The sequence below is a fragment of the Typha angustifolia genome, chromosome 8 (genome assembly GCF_048772165.1).
Source record: "Typha angustifolia cultivar Huaian chromosome 8, ASM4877216v1, whole genome shotgun sequence".
NCBI classification, from domain to species: Eukaryota; Viridiplantae; Streptophyta; class Magnoliopsida; order Poales; family Typhaceae; genus Typha; species Typha angustifolia.
Genome location: NC_133246.1, coordinates 8,719,395 through 8,735,227, shown reverse-complemented (window position 1 = coordinate 8,735,227; position 15,833 = coordinate 8,719,395). Strand labels below are relative to the sequence as shown.

Sequence of the window (15,833 nt, the reverse complement as noted above, 5' to 3'; positions counted from 1 at the left end):
ATCCTAGATGATGGTGGTTGGTGGTGGATCGGCATTAATGGGGTGGCACCAGTGAAAAGTGGTGGTGGGTTATGGTTGATGGAAGGGTTAGGGCAAGTGTTGGATAGATTGGACGAAGGGGGAGGAGAGGGTCACCCCTAAGGGACTAGGGTGATTGATCGAGCGAGGGAGGTTAGAAGCGGTGGCATCGGGGATTGAGAGAACGAGAGCGAAGAAGACGAAGGAAGCAAGGCAAAAACTCAATTCATCAATAATGACTCTATGATTGCCATCCACATCCTTTAGAGGCTAACCAAACAATTCAAAAATAACCCTAAATAGTACATTTTCACCGACCACGTTCGAACATGCCCGATCGTGTTCGAACACACCTAGTTCTCTCTTCTCTGGATTTACGAACGCGATGTAGGCGTTCACAACGCGTTCAAATGAACAATTCATACTCTTTGGATGTGCGAACGTGATGCAGGTGTTCACAATTGCGTTTGAACGCACTCCACCCGCGTTCGAACGCGACATACAGAAAACTTATTTTCTTAGGAATTAAACATTAAAACAAGAAACAAAGACACTCATAATGTGTATCTGTAATCGAGACGACATCGGTGAAGTCCGAATCGTATCACAACCCTTTTTTTTGTACTTAGGTTATTACACCACATCATCGCACCACTATGCGAAAATCATGAGCTGTCACTCACGGACGCTCTCACCTTGTATTATTGAGTACTGCTAGGTCTATATCATCCTACCCTTCTCTCTTTTTATCTTAAATACCCTAAACGGTATGACTCTAGTCGATCAATAGTAAATCACCTGTCGCTCGACGAAACAACTGTATGATTTTGTGCGATAGACAGAGTGAAACCTCAAGCATGAGCCCTAATATATATATAAGTATAACAATATCCCTCACCCCCAATCCTGGCTAGAGAGGTGTCGGATACTATTGAGATGCAGTAGTCACCCTTTTTATGGTCTTGCATATGTAAATGGCAAGATATTATACATCACAACAAGCATAATGGAACACACCTTGATAAGCTATGATACCAAATTGATAGGATCTGGAACCAAAAGATCAGCTACGAAACAATTCCTTAAGATCTGAATTTCTTGTAAGAAAAAGTCCGCGTAATCGTGGGAAAATATTTATCAGATATTCTACGGTAGTCAGATAATTACTAAACCAAACTTCTTGATTTACAACTTTCGTATTTATGCCCTTCATAGATTCAGACTGTAGCAGGGATAAAAATATGAAATAACGTGGGTGATAGTAGTGGTGACCGATGAAGTGGATGTTAGGGTTATGGATGGGTATGGAGATGAGGGTGGATTGTGGAAGTGATTAAGGGAAGTAGACGAGTGGAACAAAGTGGTCGAGATCCCAAAGAAAGAGGGGTGGCTCGACAGTCGAAAAAGATTAGAAGCGAGGAGAAACCTTACCAACGGTAGATATGGAAGGATGGTGAAGAGAGAGGAGGGAGAAGTCTAGAGAGAAGATAGGAGGCAAGAAATCAAGAATCTAATAATATAATAAAGTTGGCTGCCATCCACATATTTATAGAGGATAGCCAATAAGTCCTAAAACAATATGAAACCCTAATTCTAGAGGATTCCCGTCGATTGCGTTCGAACGCACCCGATCGCGTTCGAACGTACTTAAAGAGCCCCTTATCTGGATTTGCGAACGTGACACAGGCGTTCGAACGCACAATATGTGTTCTCTGTATTTGCGAACCTGATGCAGTCGTTCACAAGGCGTTCATAAGGGCGTTCAAACGCAACTCCACCTGCGTTCGAATGCGACCTATAGAAATTTTATTTTAATGAAAATAAACACCTAATACAATAAGAAAAGATCCTAACTAAGTGTATCACACATCATTATCATGTTTTACATACTAACACACATGTTTATGATAAATATGCATAGAAATCATGTTATGCGAAATCTTACCAAATAGCAAAATAAAATTAATATGCACAACGTGCAATAATAATAGTAAGGAAAACATATGCACATACATGATATGAATGTAATAATATCATAAGATAAGTTATTTCTTTATCCACACTACTCTTAGATTACAGAAGTTTTACTTGTCTTAACCGCTTTCCTAATATAAGCTACCACTATACCATAGGAACATCCTCATAGGGTATAGAGTTCATCTCAATAAGGAAAGTAATAAAAGCATAAGCACTAATACCTTCCAATGATTAATTAAATAACTCTACTCACATTCATTATATGCTATATTTAGTAATTAGGTTGAGCTAGCATAGTTGTATTGGTGCCTAAGATGATATTAAAAGTAATTTAAAATAATTTACCTTGAATTCTCGTTCTACTAGTTATTATCGCTTAGGTAAATCACATGGGTAATATTAAATTAATCCGCTTCACTAAAGAGGGCAATTTGCTTACTACCATTTTGCTACACTAATCCATATTAATTCTCTGATATAAGTAATTAATACAAATACACTCAGACTATCAAATGCTTCGATAAAATTGATTTAACCAAAATTATAATCCACAAGCTAAACCCCAATTAGAGCTAAATCCTTATTAAGTTAAACCATTAAAATCAAGGTATTAGATTCGTTGGAAAGCTATCTTCTAGATCTACAACTTATTCAAATTTCATAAGAATCTATTAGGTAGAACCTTCGAAATATCTCTTGAAAGCTCTACCCAAAATTTAGTCCAGAATCTGTTGCAAGTTGGATTGAGCTTATTTGAGGGAGGATCATATTAGGTTAGCCTCTTTATATATATGGAGAGCAACCCATTTTTATTATTATACAATATTTAAGTTTATCTCCAAATCCCTAATCTCTCCTCACTCTTTCTCTATCTCATTCTACCCTCTCTCACATTCCTTCAACCTTAGGCATCGCCCACCATCAAGGCTAACACCAACTCTTTCTGTTACGATCGATCTCCTCTCGAAAGGTTTGATTGTCTTGCAATTAGTTTTGGATGAGAGATATTCCGAAGGATCTAGCCATTAGATTAATATGAACGAGGTAATTCTAGGAGAGAATTTTCCAAAGAATCTAGTTTCACGTAAATCGGATGTGTAGATCGAAAGATATCTTTGAAAAGGTAGACAAAGGTTGGAGGGTCAGATCTACGAGATTCAGGTCTACACGAGATTTGTGATTTGTGGGTGAAGGCATGGAATCTTAGGTATAGGATGGAGGTGATGATAGAGTGGAGGATGAGTAGTTGATAGAGGTGGCTCGACAATAGATGATAGTGGTGGCTTGCAGATACAGATGTGATAGATGGTTAAAGGCTATGATTGGTCTACAACTGCGGTAGTGGGTAAAGATGAAAATTTTACGAGAGGTAGAGATGGTTAAGATAGAAAGATGAACAGGAAGAAGTAGGCCTGCTTTACGGGACTAGGGGGATCGATAGAAGAGGAAGATTAGAAGCTAGATGAGACTTTGCCAACGGAAGAGGTGGTGCTGGTTGGTGAAGATGGAGGAGGGATATGTAGAGGCCAATGACTAAGTTGAGAGAGATGCAAGAGAAAAAGCCAAGTAATCCTTCATTCCAAGTATGCCTAAAATACAAACCATAAGACTCTATTTATAGAGATTAAATCAAAAAGTCATAAACAAATTTAACTAAACTAGTTTTCCTTATCTTCTCAGATTAACCCTTAATTTTGCCATATCAAATCTGCGAATACTCCGAATATAAAAGTTATAGATGAGGAAATCATCAACTTTCTCCAACTGTTTGATATTATTTGAACGTCTGTAAAATATTTTATGAATATTTTACCGAAACTACACAGAGCTGAATTTAGCTGATTAAATAAAATCCTAACCTATTAAGACTTTGACTAAACCACATAAGTATAATAAATAAGATAACTAGACTTAATCTATCAAGCCCAATGTCTTTTGAGGTGATCCGACATAGTCCAAATCACATCACTTTCCTTTTTGTCTATCGAATCCTTGGACCCTTAGGGCCAACCTTTTCTCATATTTCTTTCCTTCTAATAGCTTGATCTATACATTCACAATGTCCTCACCCTCACTGCCCGCATGTAATGAACTCCCTTCGGAGTAGCTTGATATGACTTGTAACTAATTCTAAATAGGGTGGAACATTCAAGAGCAATTTTGAGAGTTTTACCTAGTGGATTCACTTGTAATTTGGGTTTGACTAGATAGATCTAGAGATATTATCAGATAAGTGGTCGAAGGTCAAAAAGATAGACCTACAAGATAAAGGTTTGAACTGATTTTGCAGATTCATGGGTGGAAGCATGGACTCCTAATTGTCAAATGGAGGTGGAGGGTCAATAGTTATAGAGTGGCACCAATAGAGATGATGGTGGTAGAATGTTAGGAAATGTGTAGGTGGTTAGGGTGTCGGTAGAAAGAACATAAGAGGAAGGAGTTGTTAGGCACTAGGGTGGTTGCTCAATTAACGGGGGTTAGAGGCGGTGAAGCCGAGGTGGTGGCTACTATCGTGGGGAGAGAACGAGATAGAGAAGAAAATAGCTAGGGCAAAAAGATCAAGTCGTTCAATAAATCAAATATGGTCCACACCTAGCTACATATAAGTGGCCACAAGTACAAGTCGGTTCAGCTAACTCAACCACATCGATTCAATTGAAATAAAAAAGAGCTGGAAGCAAATATAGCTAATATAGGGTCTAATCAGCTAAAGCAAATAAAATACGAAGACTAAGGGGTTTCGTCATACCATTCGGACTTCACCGATATCGTCTCGAGCATAGATACACTTTAGGGGTGTTCTTTATTCTTGTTTTAGTATTTAATTCATAGAAAAATAAGTTTTTTGTATGTCGCGTTCAAACGCGAGTGAAGTGCGTTCGAACGCGCTTGTGAATGCCTGTATCAGGTTTGCACATATAGAGAGTGCGAAATATGCGTTCGAACGCACCTATGAATGCCTGCATCGCGTTCGTATATACAGAGAACGCAAAATATACGTTCGAACGCAATCGGGAGCGTTCGAATGCGATTGGCGAAAATCTACCATTTTAGGGTTAATAATTATTATTTTTGAATTGTTTGGTTAGTCTTTAAAGGTGTGGATGACAACCATGGAATCATTATTGAATGAATTGAATTTTGCCCTTGTCTCCTTCATCTTCTTCTCTCTTGTCCTCTCGTTCCCCGGCGATGCCGCTTCTAACCCTCATTTGATAAGCCACTCACCCTAGTCCCTTAGGGGCTACCCACTCCTCCCTTTTCTTCCAATCTATCTATCACTTTACCCTAACCCCTACCATCACCATAACCCTTCCACCTCCACGTATTCACCGGTGCCACCCCATTACCGTTGGTCCACCATCATCCATCATCACCTAGGATCTCGTGCCTCTATCCACGGAACGAAAGACAGACTCCCTAATATTCGTCTACTCATTAGATGATATCTCAAGATCCTACCGTCCGATTTGCCTGAAACTAAATTTGTGGGAAAGCTCTTTTCTGGGGTTACAACATATCAAAATTTCATGTCGATTCGACGGCTATATCTTTTTGGATCTATTCTCAAAGTATTATCTCAGATTCTATCCAGATCTGAAAATCGGGATAGATCGAGCCTTGGCATAAGAGGAGATCGTATCATTTGGACCCCTATGGATTTGCCAAAGACGAGTAGAGTTGGCCCGTATTGTATCACCACACCACATCTTAGCCTCCACTTTATATTCCCATACCAAACTTAGATTAGATCTCAATTAGTTCCTAGATAATGGTCGAATTATGAATATGGTCTAAATTAAAAAAAAGGTAGATTGAGACATGACCTAGTAAATTTATCTAGTTTCATATTTTTATAATATTGCATAAATGTTACCTAATTATTCTCCAAAAACTGCACAGATTGATATTTCTACAATTTAGAATAAATTCTTGTATTCAAGTTCATATCACTCTTGCTCAGATTTGATCGTCTCAAACACCCGGAGTCATACCACCATTCTATAGGGTTAGCCACACGAGTAGGTGTAATTACACCGTGGCTTGCAACTTAGCTAGTCATGCAATACACTCTCATGCTATGAGGAACTCAAGTAGCCCTTCTCTTGGTCATCTTTGTATTCAAAGTTCTTAGTGAATTACCTCTATCTATGGACTTTCTTTTAAAGAAATTAGCATATCTTTTAACAAGTCAACTGTCACGAAGTACGAAAATGATAAATTTATCATCTTAAATATAAAATGCTGATCTTATCAATGCTTTATTATTATTTGGCAAGAATAAAAATATTATTTCTTAATTAATATTTATTTATTAATTACATAAACTAGTAATAATTGGATATAAACTAGGGAGTTTATCATTACAATCATGTCATAATTAGATGAACTAAAAATTATTTGACTCAGAACTGAATTAAATAAATGCAAGTCAAATATTTTCACCCTCCTTACTCCCCTAACATATCTTTATATTAATCGTAATTCTCCTGTAAAGCTCTTATCAGATCAATATTTATGTTTTAAGATAAATAATTAAAAAGATTTGTGATTTATATCATATGTAAAATAATGATAAATTCAACATTTTCTCAGGTGGTCCATGGCTTGGCAGATCAAGTATCCAAAATAAATATAGTAATATGTTTGGGAGGTGGACATTTAAGTAAATAATATTTGAGAGTAGGGCTAGTTTGGTCAAATACTATCATAAAACTTGAATTTGTGGTATTTGATTCACGGACCCTGATCATGTGAAGGCAATCGTACTCGTTTTGGAATCCTTTAATAGTTGTTCAAATGGCGAGTGTGCCCTAGTTTGTTGGATCTATGGCGAACTATTTTGATACCATAATTATTGCAACTCACTGCCTCGACCTAACTCACCAACTACCTTACCAATAGTAACTCTATTCTTCATATGTGCCTTAAAACCATATGAATATCAGTTCTAAGATGATCTACCATTAACATACCAGTTTCCACATTAAAGTTGATTTCAAATATTATATATATATAATTCTATTAGTTTAGGCTAAGTTTGGTGCCTGGTTATTCGAATCTGATGCTCAAATAAATGCCTTCATATTGTCAAATCCAAGGACCTGGGCCAACTGATCAAAACTATCTATAATTGTTTTACTTTTTTTTTTCTCAGCAAGTAGCAGAAAAGATTAGTAGGTCCAAAGCCCCTCAATTGCTTACCGCTTTTTTTTTCCTCCTTTTCACTCTCTAAACACAGCGCGGATGACGTGACCCACTCCCTTAAATTCGCCCACATTCCCCGTTCTCTCTCTCTCTCTTAAAACCCCCATCTGGCCATCTCCCCTCTTCCATTTACCCCCAATTTTTTCTTCTTTCTTCCAACGGTAACAATGGAGGCGAACTCCCCTCACCATTTCCTCCTCCTCCTCCTCCTCATCTCACTCTCTACCACTACCCCGACTCTCAGCCGACATATCTCACCACGCACCACCACCACCACCACCACCCTCGACGTCTCCGCCTCACTTTCTGCAGCCCACGGCGCCATCTCCTTCGACCCGACCCAATCCCGCCATCCCATGGAGCAATCCCTCTACGGCGCTGACGCTACGGCCGGCAAGCTCTCCCTCCGACTCCATTCCCGCGACTTCCTCCCTTTCCCCCTCCGACCGACAAGCTACAAATCCCTCACCCTCGCCCGCCTAGCCCGCGACCGCGCCCGCGTCGCCGCCATTACTGCCCGCCTCGCCCTTGCCGTTGACGGCGTCAAGAAGTCAGATCTGAAGCCGGCGTCCGACAAAAGGATGGCGGCGAGTACACTCACCACCGAGGCCATCGAGGGTCCCATCGTGTCCGGGACGAGCCAGGGCAGCGGTGAGTACTTCTCCCGCGTCGGGATCGGGTCACCGGCGAGACCGGTCTACATGGTGCTCGACACCGGAAGCGATGTCACCTGGGTCCAGTGTGAGCCCTGCGCCGATTGCTACCAGCAATCCGACCCCGTCTTCAATCCCTCCGCCTCCGGCTCCTACTCATCCTTGTCCTGTGACTCCACGCAATGCCACTCCCTTGACGTCTTCGCCTGCCGGAACTCGTCGTCCACCTGCCTCTACCAGGTCTCCTACGGCGACGGCTCCTACACCGTCGGCGACTTCGCCACCGAGACCCTCACCCTCGGGAACTCGGTACCGGTCTCAAACGTCGCCTTCGGCTGCGGCCACGACAACGAAGGCCTATTCGTCGGCGCTGCTGGGTTGCTCGCCCTCGGCGGCGGATCCCTCTCCTTCCCCTCCCAGATCTCGGCCAGATCCTTCTCCTACTGTCTCGTCGACCGCGACTCCACGTCGGAGTCTACCCTCGAGCTCAGCGCCGACGCCGGAGACGGCGGCTCCGCCTCCGCCGTGACGGCACCGCTGTTGAAGAATCGCAAGCTGGAGACGTTCTACTACGTGGGGCTGAGCGGGATCAGCGTGGGCGGCGAGATGCTATCCATCCCGTCATCGACGTTCGATATGAACGAGGAGGGGAGCGGAGGGGTGATCGTGGACTCAGGCACGGCGGTGACGCGACTCCGGAACGAGGCGTACGCGGCACTCCGGGACGCTTTCGCGGCAGGGACGCGGTCCCTGCCACGTGCGGACGGGGTATCGCTGTTTGACACGTGCTACGACCTGTCGTCACGCACGAGTGTGGAGGTGCCAACGGTAGCGCTCCACTTTGCCGGAGGAGGCGAGCTGAGGCTGCCGGCGAAGAACTACCTGATCCCGGTTGACGGGGCGGGGACATACTGCTTGGCGTTCGCGCCCACCAGCTCGCCGCTGTCGATCGTCGGGAACGTGCAGCAGCAGGGGACACGTGTCAATTTTGATATTGACAACTCGCTAGTGGGGTTCACCCCTAATAAGTGTTAGTGGTCTCTAGTTGTGGCTAGGGCTTTGATGACCTTCTCAAGGCCAGCCTGTCTTCTATATTATTGGTAAAACAAAAAAATGTCAAAAGAAAAATCTGTTTGGCTTTCTTATTTTTACTGTGGTAAGTTCTTTTTCCTTTTACCATTTATGCAAGGGTTTTGTGTTTTAATTAGTAGGGAAGGAGGTTGATGTCGGTGGGGTTCTTTGGTGGGTGTTCAGTGGATGTTGGCGCATGCTGGTACTAAAGATTGATAGCTGTTGTGGTTAATGAATGTGAGTCTTTTTATTGCTCTTTTAATGAATCAAAAGCTCGCCGTTACTAGACAACGAGATGCACGGGTCTTGAGATGCGGAAATGTGAGGGTGGTGACGTCTGATCAAAATGGAAGCTACGTGGTGATGGGAGCGTCATATCGGACGACAAAAGTAGCAGGTGTAAGTTTCTTAATCAAGTTAAGTTCATTCCGGGTATCAAATTGGTTGCGTCCAGCAGCTAATCAAGTCAAAAATAAATTCATTCAGATCAATTCAATGTGACATTAAATAATTAATATTTGTTTCGAACAGGCTTTATTCCATCAGTACGGTTTTGGATAGAATTAAGAACATAATTTTCGAAGAAAATTTCAGCTTATCTAGTCGTTGGATCGTACTGAAATTTGGATATGCTATCGCTCTTAAAGAAAGTTTTTCAACAAATCTAAGAATTTCAAAATTTGGATGGCTAGATCTCGAGATATTGATTAAGTAGTGATCGAAAGTTAAATAAACCTAAGCTTGTTAGCCCTTTAATGGCTAGATAGGTGCTAGGAGAACTCCTCTTTAAAGTGAAGGGGTAGAAGAGGGCATTAGGTGTTAGAGGAGGTTAACTAAGGACTTAGGCGTTGAAAGAAAGGAGCTGGGAGAGGGCGCTGACGTCTAGAGCAAGGAGGGAAATAGGGGCAACAATGCCAATGCAATTATCAGATTAACTCTAATTAGAGTTTTCTCCATACATTTGTAGACGCTCACCTTTTTGACGCAAACAACAAAAGTAATTTCTAAAAATCCCAGCGTTCTCGCCGCGGAGCGTTCGAATGCACCTAATCGCGTTCGAACGCACAAATTTCGATCTCTATCTTTGTGAACGTGCAATTCATATTCTCTATTTTTGTGAATGCGTGTAGACGTCCGAATGGTGTATTCAAACACGGGTCCCTGGCGTTTGAATTGGAGTCGTATCACTCCACGCTTCTGTTCATTTTGTCATCAAGGTGTCAAATCTGAATAGCGGTCCATGAAGTCGGATTCGAGCATCCAAGTCACCTCGTCCATGGTGCGTCCACACAACTCTACCAAAATCTCACTCACTCACCTGTCTTGGACTTGAGTGTGTCGTCTGGCTAGGATCCGAGCTAGGGGGTGCTTGGTTTAGCGTCGGACTCATCTAGATCAACTCTTATTGGCTCGAGTGGAATAGCTCCAATTGGCTTGGCAGGAGGAACTCGAGCCTTAAGGCTCGAGACATGAAAAACCCGATGAATTCGCACCTCCTCGGGTTGGTCTAGGCGGTACGCCACGGGTCCAATCCGCTTGGTTACCTGATAAGGACCATAGAATTTTGGAGCCAACTTCTAATTAGGGATGAGTTGATGGGTTCTTGTACCAAAAGATCGGCTACGGAACAATTTCTTAAGATCTAAATTTATTACAGGAAGCAGTCCGTATAACCGTGGAAAAATATTTGTTAAATATTTTTCGATAGTCCTAAAATTACGAAACTAAGTGGGTTAGATCTGTAACTTTTTGATCTACAACTTTTATATTTACGCCTTTCGTAGATTCAAATTGTAATAGGGACAAAAATATGAAATAACGTAGGTGATGGTGGTGGTGGTGACGGGTGAAGTGGATGTTAGGGTTATGGGGTATGGAGATGAGGGTTGATTAAGGATGTGATTAAGGGAAGTAGACGAAGAGAACGAAATGGTCGAGATCCCAAAGAAGAGGGGTGGCTTGACAATCGAGGGGGATTAAAAGTTTGGAGAAACCTTGCCAACGGTAGAGGTGGAAGGATGGTGAAGAGAGAGAAGGGAGAGAGTCTAAAGAGAAGATAAGATGCAAGAAATTAATAATCTAATAGCATAATGAAGTTGGCTGCCATTCACATATTTATAGAGGCTAGCCAACAAGTCCTAAAATAATATGAAACTCTAATTCTAGAGGATTCCCATCGATTGCGTTCGAACGCGCCCGATTGTGTTCGAATGCGCCCGATTGTGTTCGAATGCACTCAAAAAGCTCCATCTTTGGATGTGTGAATACGATATAGGTATTCGAACTCGCTCGATCGCGTTTGAGCGCACAATATGTGTTCTCTGTATTTGTGTACCTGATTCAAGCGTTCACAAGGGCGTTCGAACGCGCCCTCTCCTGCGTTCGAAGTTCGAACGCGACCTACAGAAATTTTATTTTAATAAAAAATAAACAACTAATACAATAAAAAAATCATAACTAAGTGTATCAGCCCACCACGCTTCCTCCACCTTGCCCTCAAGGTGGAAAGTCAGAAAAACGCTCCAAGATATCAGTCTCCAACTCCCATATTGTCTCATCAGATGGCTTGCCAAGCCACTCAAGTAGAATCTCTATCTCCAATCTAATACCATGTCATCATTGGCATCTAGCAAGAACACAAATTAGCTCTACGATCTCTATCTCCTTCAATGGCTCCGATAGAATTGATCCAACGATCTCATAATCTCCACGCTCCCTCAACAATGAAACATGGAAGACAGAATGCACTCTCAACCCCTCCGGTAGCTCCAAACGATATGCAACCAGACCAATACGCTCCAACACCTAAAATGAACCAAAGTAGCGATGTGCTAACTTTTGGTTACGTATCAGATGTAAGGTCACCTGTCTATACGGTTGCACCCTCAAAAACACCCAACTGCTGATGTCGAACTCTTGCTCCCTATGGCTACGATCATAAACTTGCTTCATACAGTTTTGAGCAAATTTAAGATGAGCACGCAACCTCCTTAATGTGGCATCTCTATCAATCAACGCTAAGTCCACCTCCATTCGGTCTGCAGATGCCATTGGATCATAAGCGCGTAACGACGGAGCCGTGCATCCATACATCACCTCAAATAGAGTCATATGTTATAGATCAGATCTGGAACGATCCGTCCGTTGAATGATTATAAAAATTTAGGTGGAGATAGCCTCTTGAGTCAGGGTTCTAATGGCTCTAGTTTCACCTAAATCGGAGGTTGGGATGAAAAGATAAAAGTAAAATAGTGGAGATACATTAGGGAGGGCAGAACAGTAATATCCGACGTTGCGGCGGTCGTCGGAGGGTGGTGGACGGCCAAGGGTGGTGGTGGATGTCGTGTAGTGGGGTGGCTATTGGAGATAGAAGTTGGCTAGGGTTTGGATGCTTGAAGGGGATCTACAGTTATGATCTACTCCTATGAAGATAAAGATAATCTAACGGCTAATGTAAAAAAGATAAGGACGAGAATAATAACTGGCTAAACTCATATTTCTCTCAATTCAATTCCATAAAATTATCAATTAAATAGGAGTAAAATCCATAGTGGATCGGATCCACATGCAGATTATCCGATTTATTTGAAATTCAAACAACAAGATAAAAGCTAGCTAACTAACTAAATCAGCTTTCTTTATCTTTCTCGAATTAATCTTTCATTTCATCATAGATAGATTCTGAATCTAGAGAAGTCATGAATACCAAAGTTAATATTATTCGGATGTCTGTAGAATATTTTATGAATATTTTCCCGAAACTACGCAGAGCTAGATTTATCTAATTAAATAAAATCCTAACCTACTAACTAAACCAAATAAGTAAATAAGATAACTAGACTCAATCCATTGAGCCCAATCTCTCTTTGATGTGATTCGATCTAACCCGGTTCGCATCATCATATCAATGCTGCTATGGTAGGCGGTGTTGTAAGACCACTCCGCCCACGGTAAGAAATCCAACCATCGTCTTGGCATCTCTTCAACAAAGTACCTCAAATACTACTCAATGTCTCAATTAACCACCTTAGTTTGGCCGTCCGTCTATGGATGGTAGGCTGAACTGAAGTTTAATCGAGTCCCCTGTAATCTGAAAAACTCAGTCCAAAAATCGCTCACAAATACACTATCACGATCCGAGACAATCGTGCGTGGCATGCCATGTAACCGAACATCTCTAACAAAAATTTCAGCCACTGATTTGGCTGAAAACGAATGTGACAATACTGAAAAATGCGCATACTTGCTCAATCTGTCAACCACCACAGAGATAACGGAATAACCACGTACCAGCGGAAGACCCCCTATGAAGTCTATAGAAATATCCTCCCAAATATGGTCCGGTATAGGTAAAGGCTGAAGTAATCTGGCCTGTTTCAAGGTGGTTACCTTAGCCCTTTGACAGACTTCGCAAGCACAGACAAAACTCATCACATCCCGCCTTAATCCTAGCCACGTGCTCCAATAATTTCTACTGCAATCCATCATTCGCGGGCACCCAAATGCATCCGTGGTCCAATAGCAAACCGTCTCAATTCTCCAACTTTGGATAGCGCTCTGGATCATCCATCACCTCCTGCAACAATCTCAAAATATTTGGGTCAGATGTAAATGCATATCTTAGCTCGTTAAGGAAAGAAAAGCTAGGAGATGAATAGGCTGCAAGCTCGGCGGTATCAAGTTGGCATGATAGTACATTCGCCGCTCTAATTTTCGTTCCCTTCTTGTATTGGATTTCATAATCATATCCCAACAATTTTGTGACCCATCACTGCTATGCTGGAGTGTATATACATTGTCCTATAAAGTATAGAAGGCTTTTTTGATCGGTTTGGATAATGAATCGCCTACCGATCAAATAAGGCCTCCACTTTATCACCGCATACAAAATTGCCAACATCTTTCTCTCATAAGTCGATAATTGCTGAGATTTTTGAGATAACGCCTTACTAAGATAGGCAATGGAACGTGCTCCTTGTATTAGTATAGCTCCTATGCCAACACCCAACGCATCATATTCCACAATGAATTCTTTAGTGAAGTTCGATAGCGCTAAAACGGGTGTCATCATCATTGTTGTTTTTAGTTTTTCAAAGGCTAAAGTAGCTTCATCCGTCCATCTAAAATAGTTCTTTTCCAACAAAGAAGTGGAGGAGCAGCGATCTTGCCATATCCGACGATAAATTGGAGATAATATCCAGTCGGCCCCAAAAATCCTCTCAATTTGATGGTAGTAGTAGGGATAGGCCAAGCGGTCATGCATGCAACCTTTTGTGGATTCGCTGCTACACCATCCACTGACATGATGAGGCCTACATATTCCACTTTTGGTACTCCCCATAGGCACTAGGACTTCTTGATCTTCAATTGGTTTTGCTTCAATAAATTCAGCGCGTCCTCCAAATGCCGCCAATGCTCCAATTCAGTCTTGTTATACACCAAAATATCGTCAAAAATTACCAAGATATACCTTCGCAATAGAGGCCGAAATATATCATTCATGAGGCGTTGAAAGGTAGCTGGAGCATTGATGAGACCAAAAGGCATCACCCGAAACTTGTAATGCTCATTTGGAGTCCGACATATAGTTTTGTGCATATCCACCGGGTGAACTCTAATTTGATGATACCCGGCTCTCAAGTCAAGCTTACTAAATATAGTCGCCCCTGTAAGCTTGTCTAGCAACTCGTCAATAATCAAAATGGGATACTGGTCCTTGACGGTAATAGCATTTAGTGCTCGATAGTCGAAACAAAAATGCCATGTTCTGTCCTTTTTTCGCACCAATAGCACGAGGGATAAGTATGAGCTATGACTTGGTTGAATAAGGCCTTGCTCCAACATCTTGGCTACCATCTTTGAGATAACTTCTTTTTGCACAAGTGGATACCGATATGGCCTCACGTTCACCGATGCAGCCTGGGGTACAATCTCTATGCGATGGTCCGCCATTCTCATCAGTGGCAACTCCTATGGTTCCTCAAATAGTCCAGAAAAGTTATCTAATAAATTAGACAATTCAATGGTAGTACTTGGACTCGTTTGAGGCTCATCTCCTGCTAGTCCTAACTGAAAAAGATAGGCCAAATCATATGCATAAGGCAGTCCCACCATAGGCTGCATCACAGGAATCGGCGAAGACCGAACGCCATCAAGCCGCACATCTTTGTTTTCTTGTTTATATTTCATCCACATGCTCTAGAAATCAAATGTGATGGCCCTAAACTCTGTAACCACTGAGCACCAAGGACAATGTCCGTTCCTTACAATGCTAACGGATACAAGTCCACAATGATGTCGTGTCCTTGCACCCATATAATTACCCGGCGACACAAGCTCTCCGCCATAAGCTTTATGCCGTCTCCAATAGCAACATCAAATCCCATGGTCGGTTCGGCATCCAAACCCAATCTCTTCACTAACCTCTCATCTAGAAAATTGTGTGTACTCTCCTAATCGATGAGGATGTGCACATAATACTTTCTAATGAGTCTGTCTACTCGTAACGTCCTTGGCGCGGAAGTACTCGAATATGCATGCATCGATATTTCAGCTTGGGTATCTTCCTCCACGCCCTCTACAACGGCCTCCCCATGGACCTCCTCTGGACAATCTCCATCATCAACAACCTCATCATCCTCCTCAAGACCGTCGATAAGCATCACACTCCTGATTAGTTTAGAACACCGATAACTTGAGTTGAAACGCTCATCACATCGAAAGCAAAGGCCCTTCGCTCTTCGCTCCTCCACCTGAGTAGGTGTGAGAGTTTGAATCGGCGGTCTAGTGCCTCCTCTAACATCGAAAGAAGGTCACAAAGGTGGTCGTGGTCTAGTGCTCGCAGTCGCTGTTTTTGAAATCGTAGAATTTCTAGCCGGCGTTCTAAGTGCAAACCAGCCATCTCGG

At 42.2% G+C, this 15,833-nt stretch overlaps 1 protein-coding gene across 1 annotated transcript; it reads left to right on the top strand.

The window, feature by feature from the left end:
* Positions 1-7,285: 7,285 nt before the first annotated feature.
* On the top strand, positions 7,286-9,159 carry LOC140766023 (protein ASPARTIC PROTEASE IN GUARD CELL 1-like). The gene has a single exon (XM_073105403.1). The coding sequence runs from the start codon at positions 7,371-7,373 to the stop codon at positions 8,889-8,891; it is 1,521 nt and encodes a 506-aa protein (XP_072961504.1). The 5' UTR covers positions 7,286-7,370; the 3' UTR covers positions 8,892-9,159.
* Positions 9,160-15,833: the final 6,674 nt, after the last annotated feature.

Bases quoted from the DNA above. Each gene is read 5' to 3' on its own strand.
- LOC140766023 (XM_073105403.1), top strand. From the start codon at position 7,371: ATGGAGGCGAACTCCCCTCACCATTTCCTCCTCCTCCTCCTCCTCATC.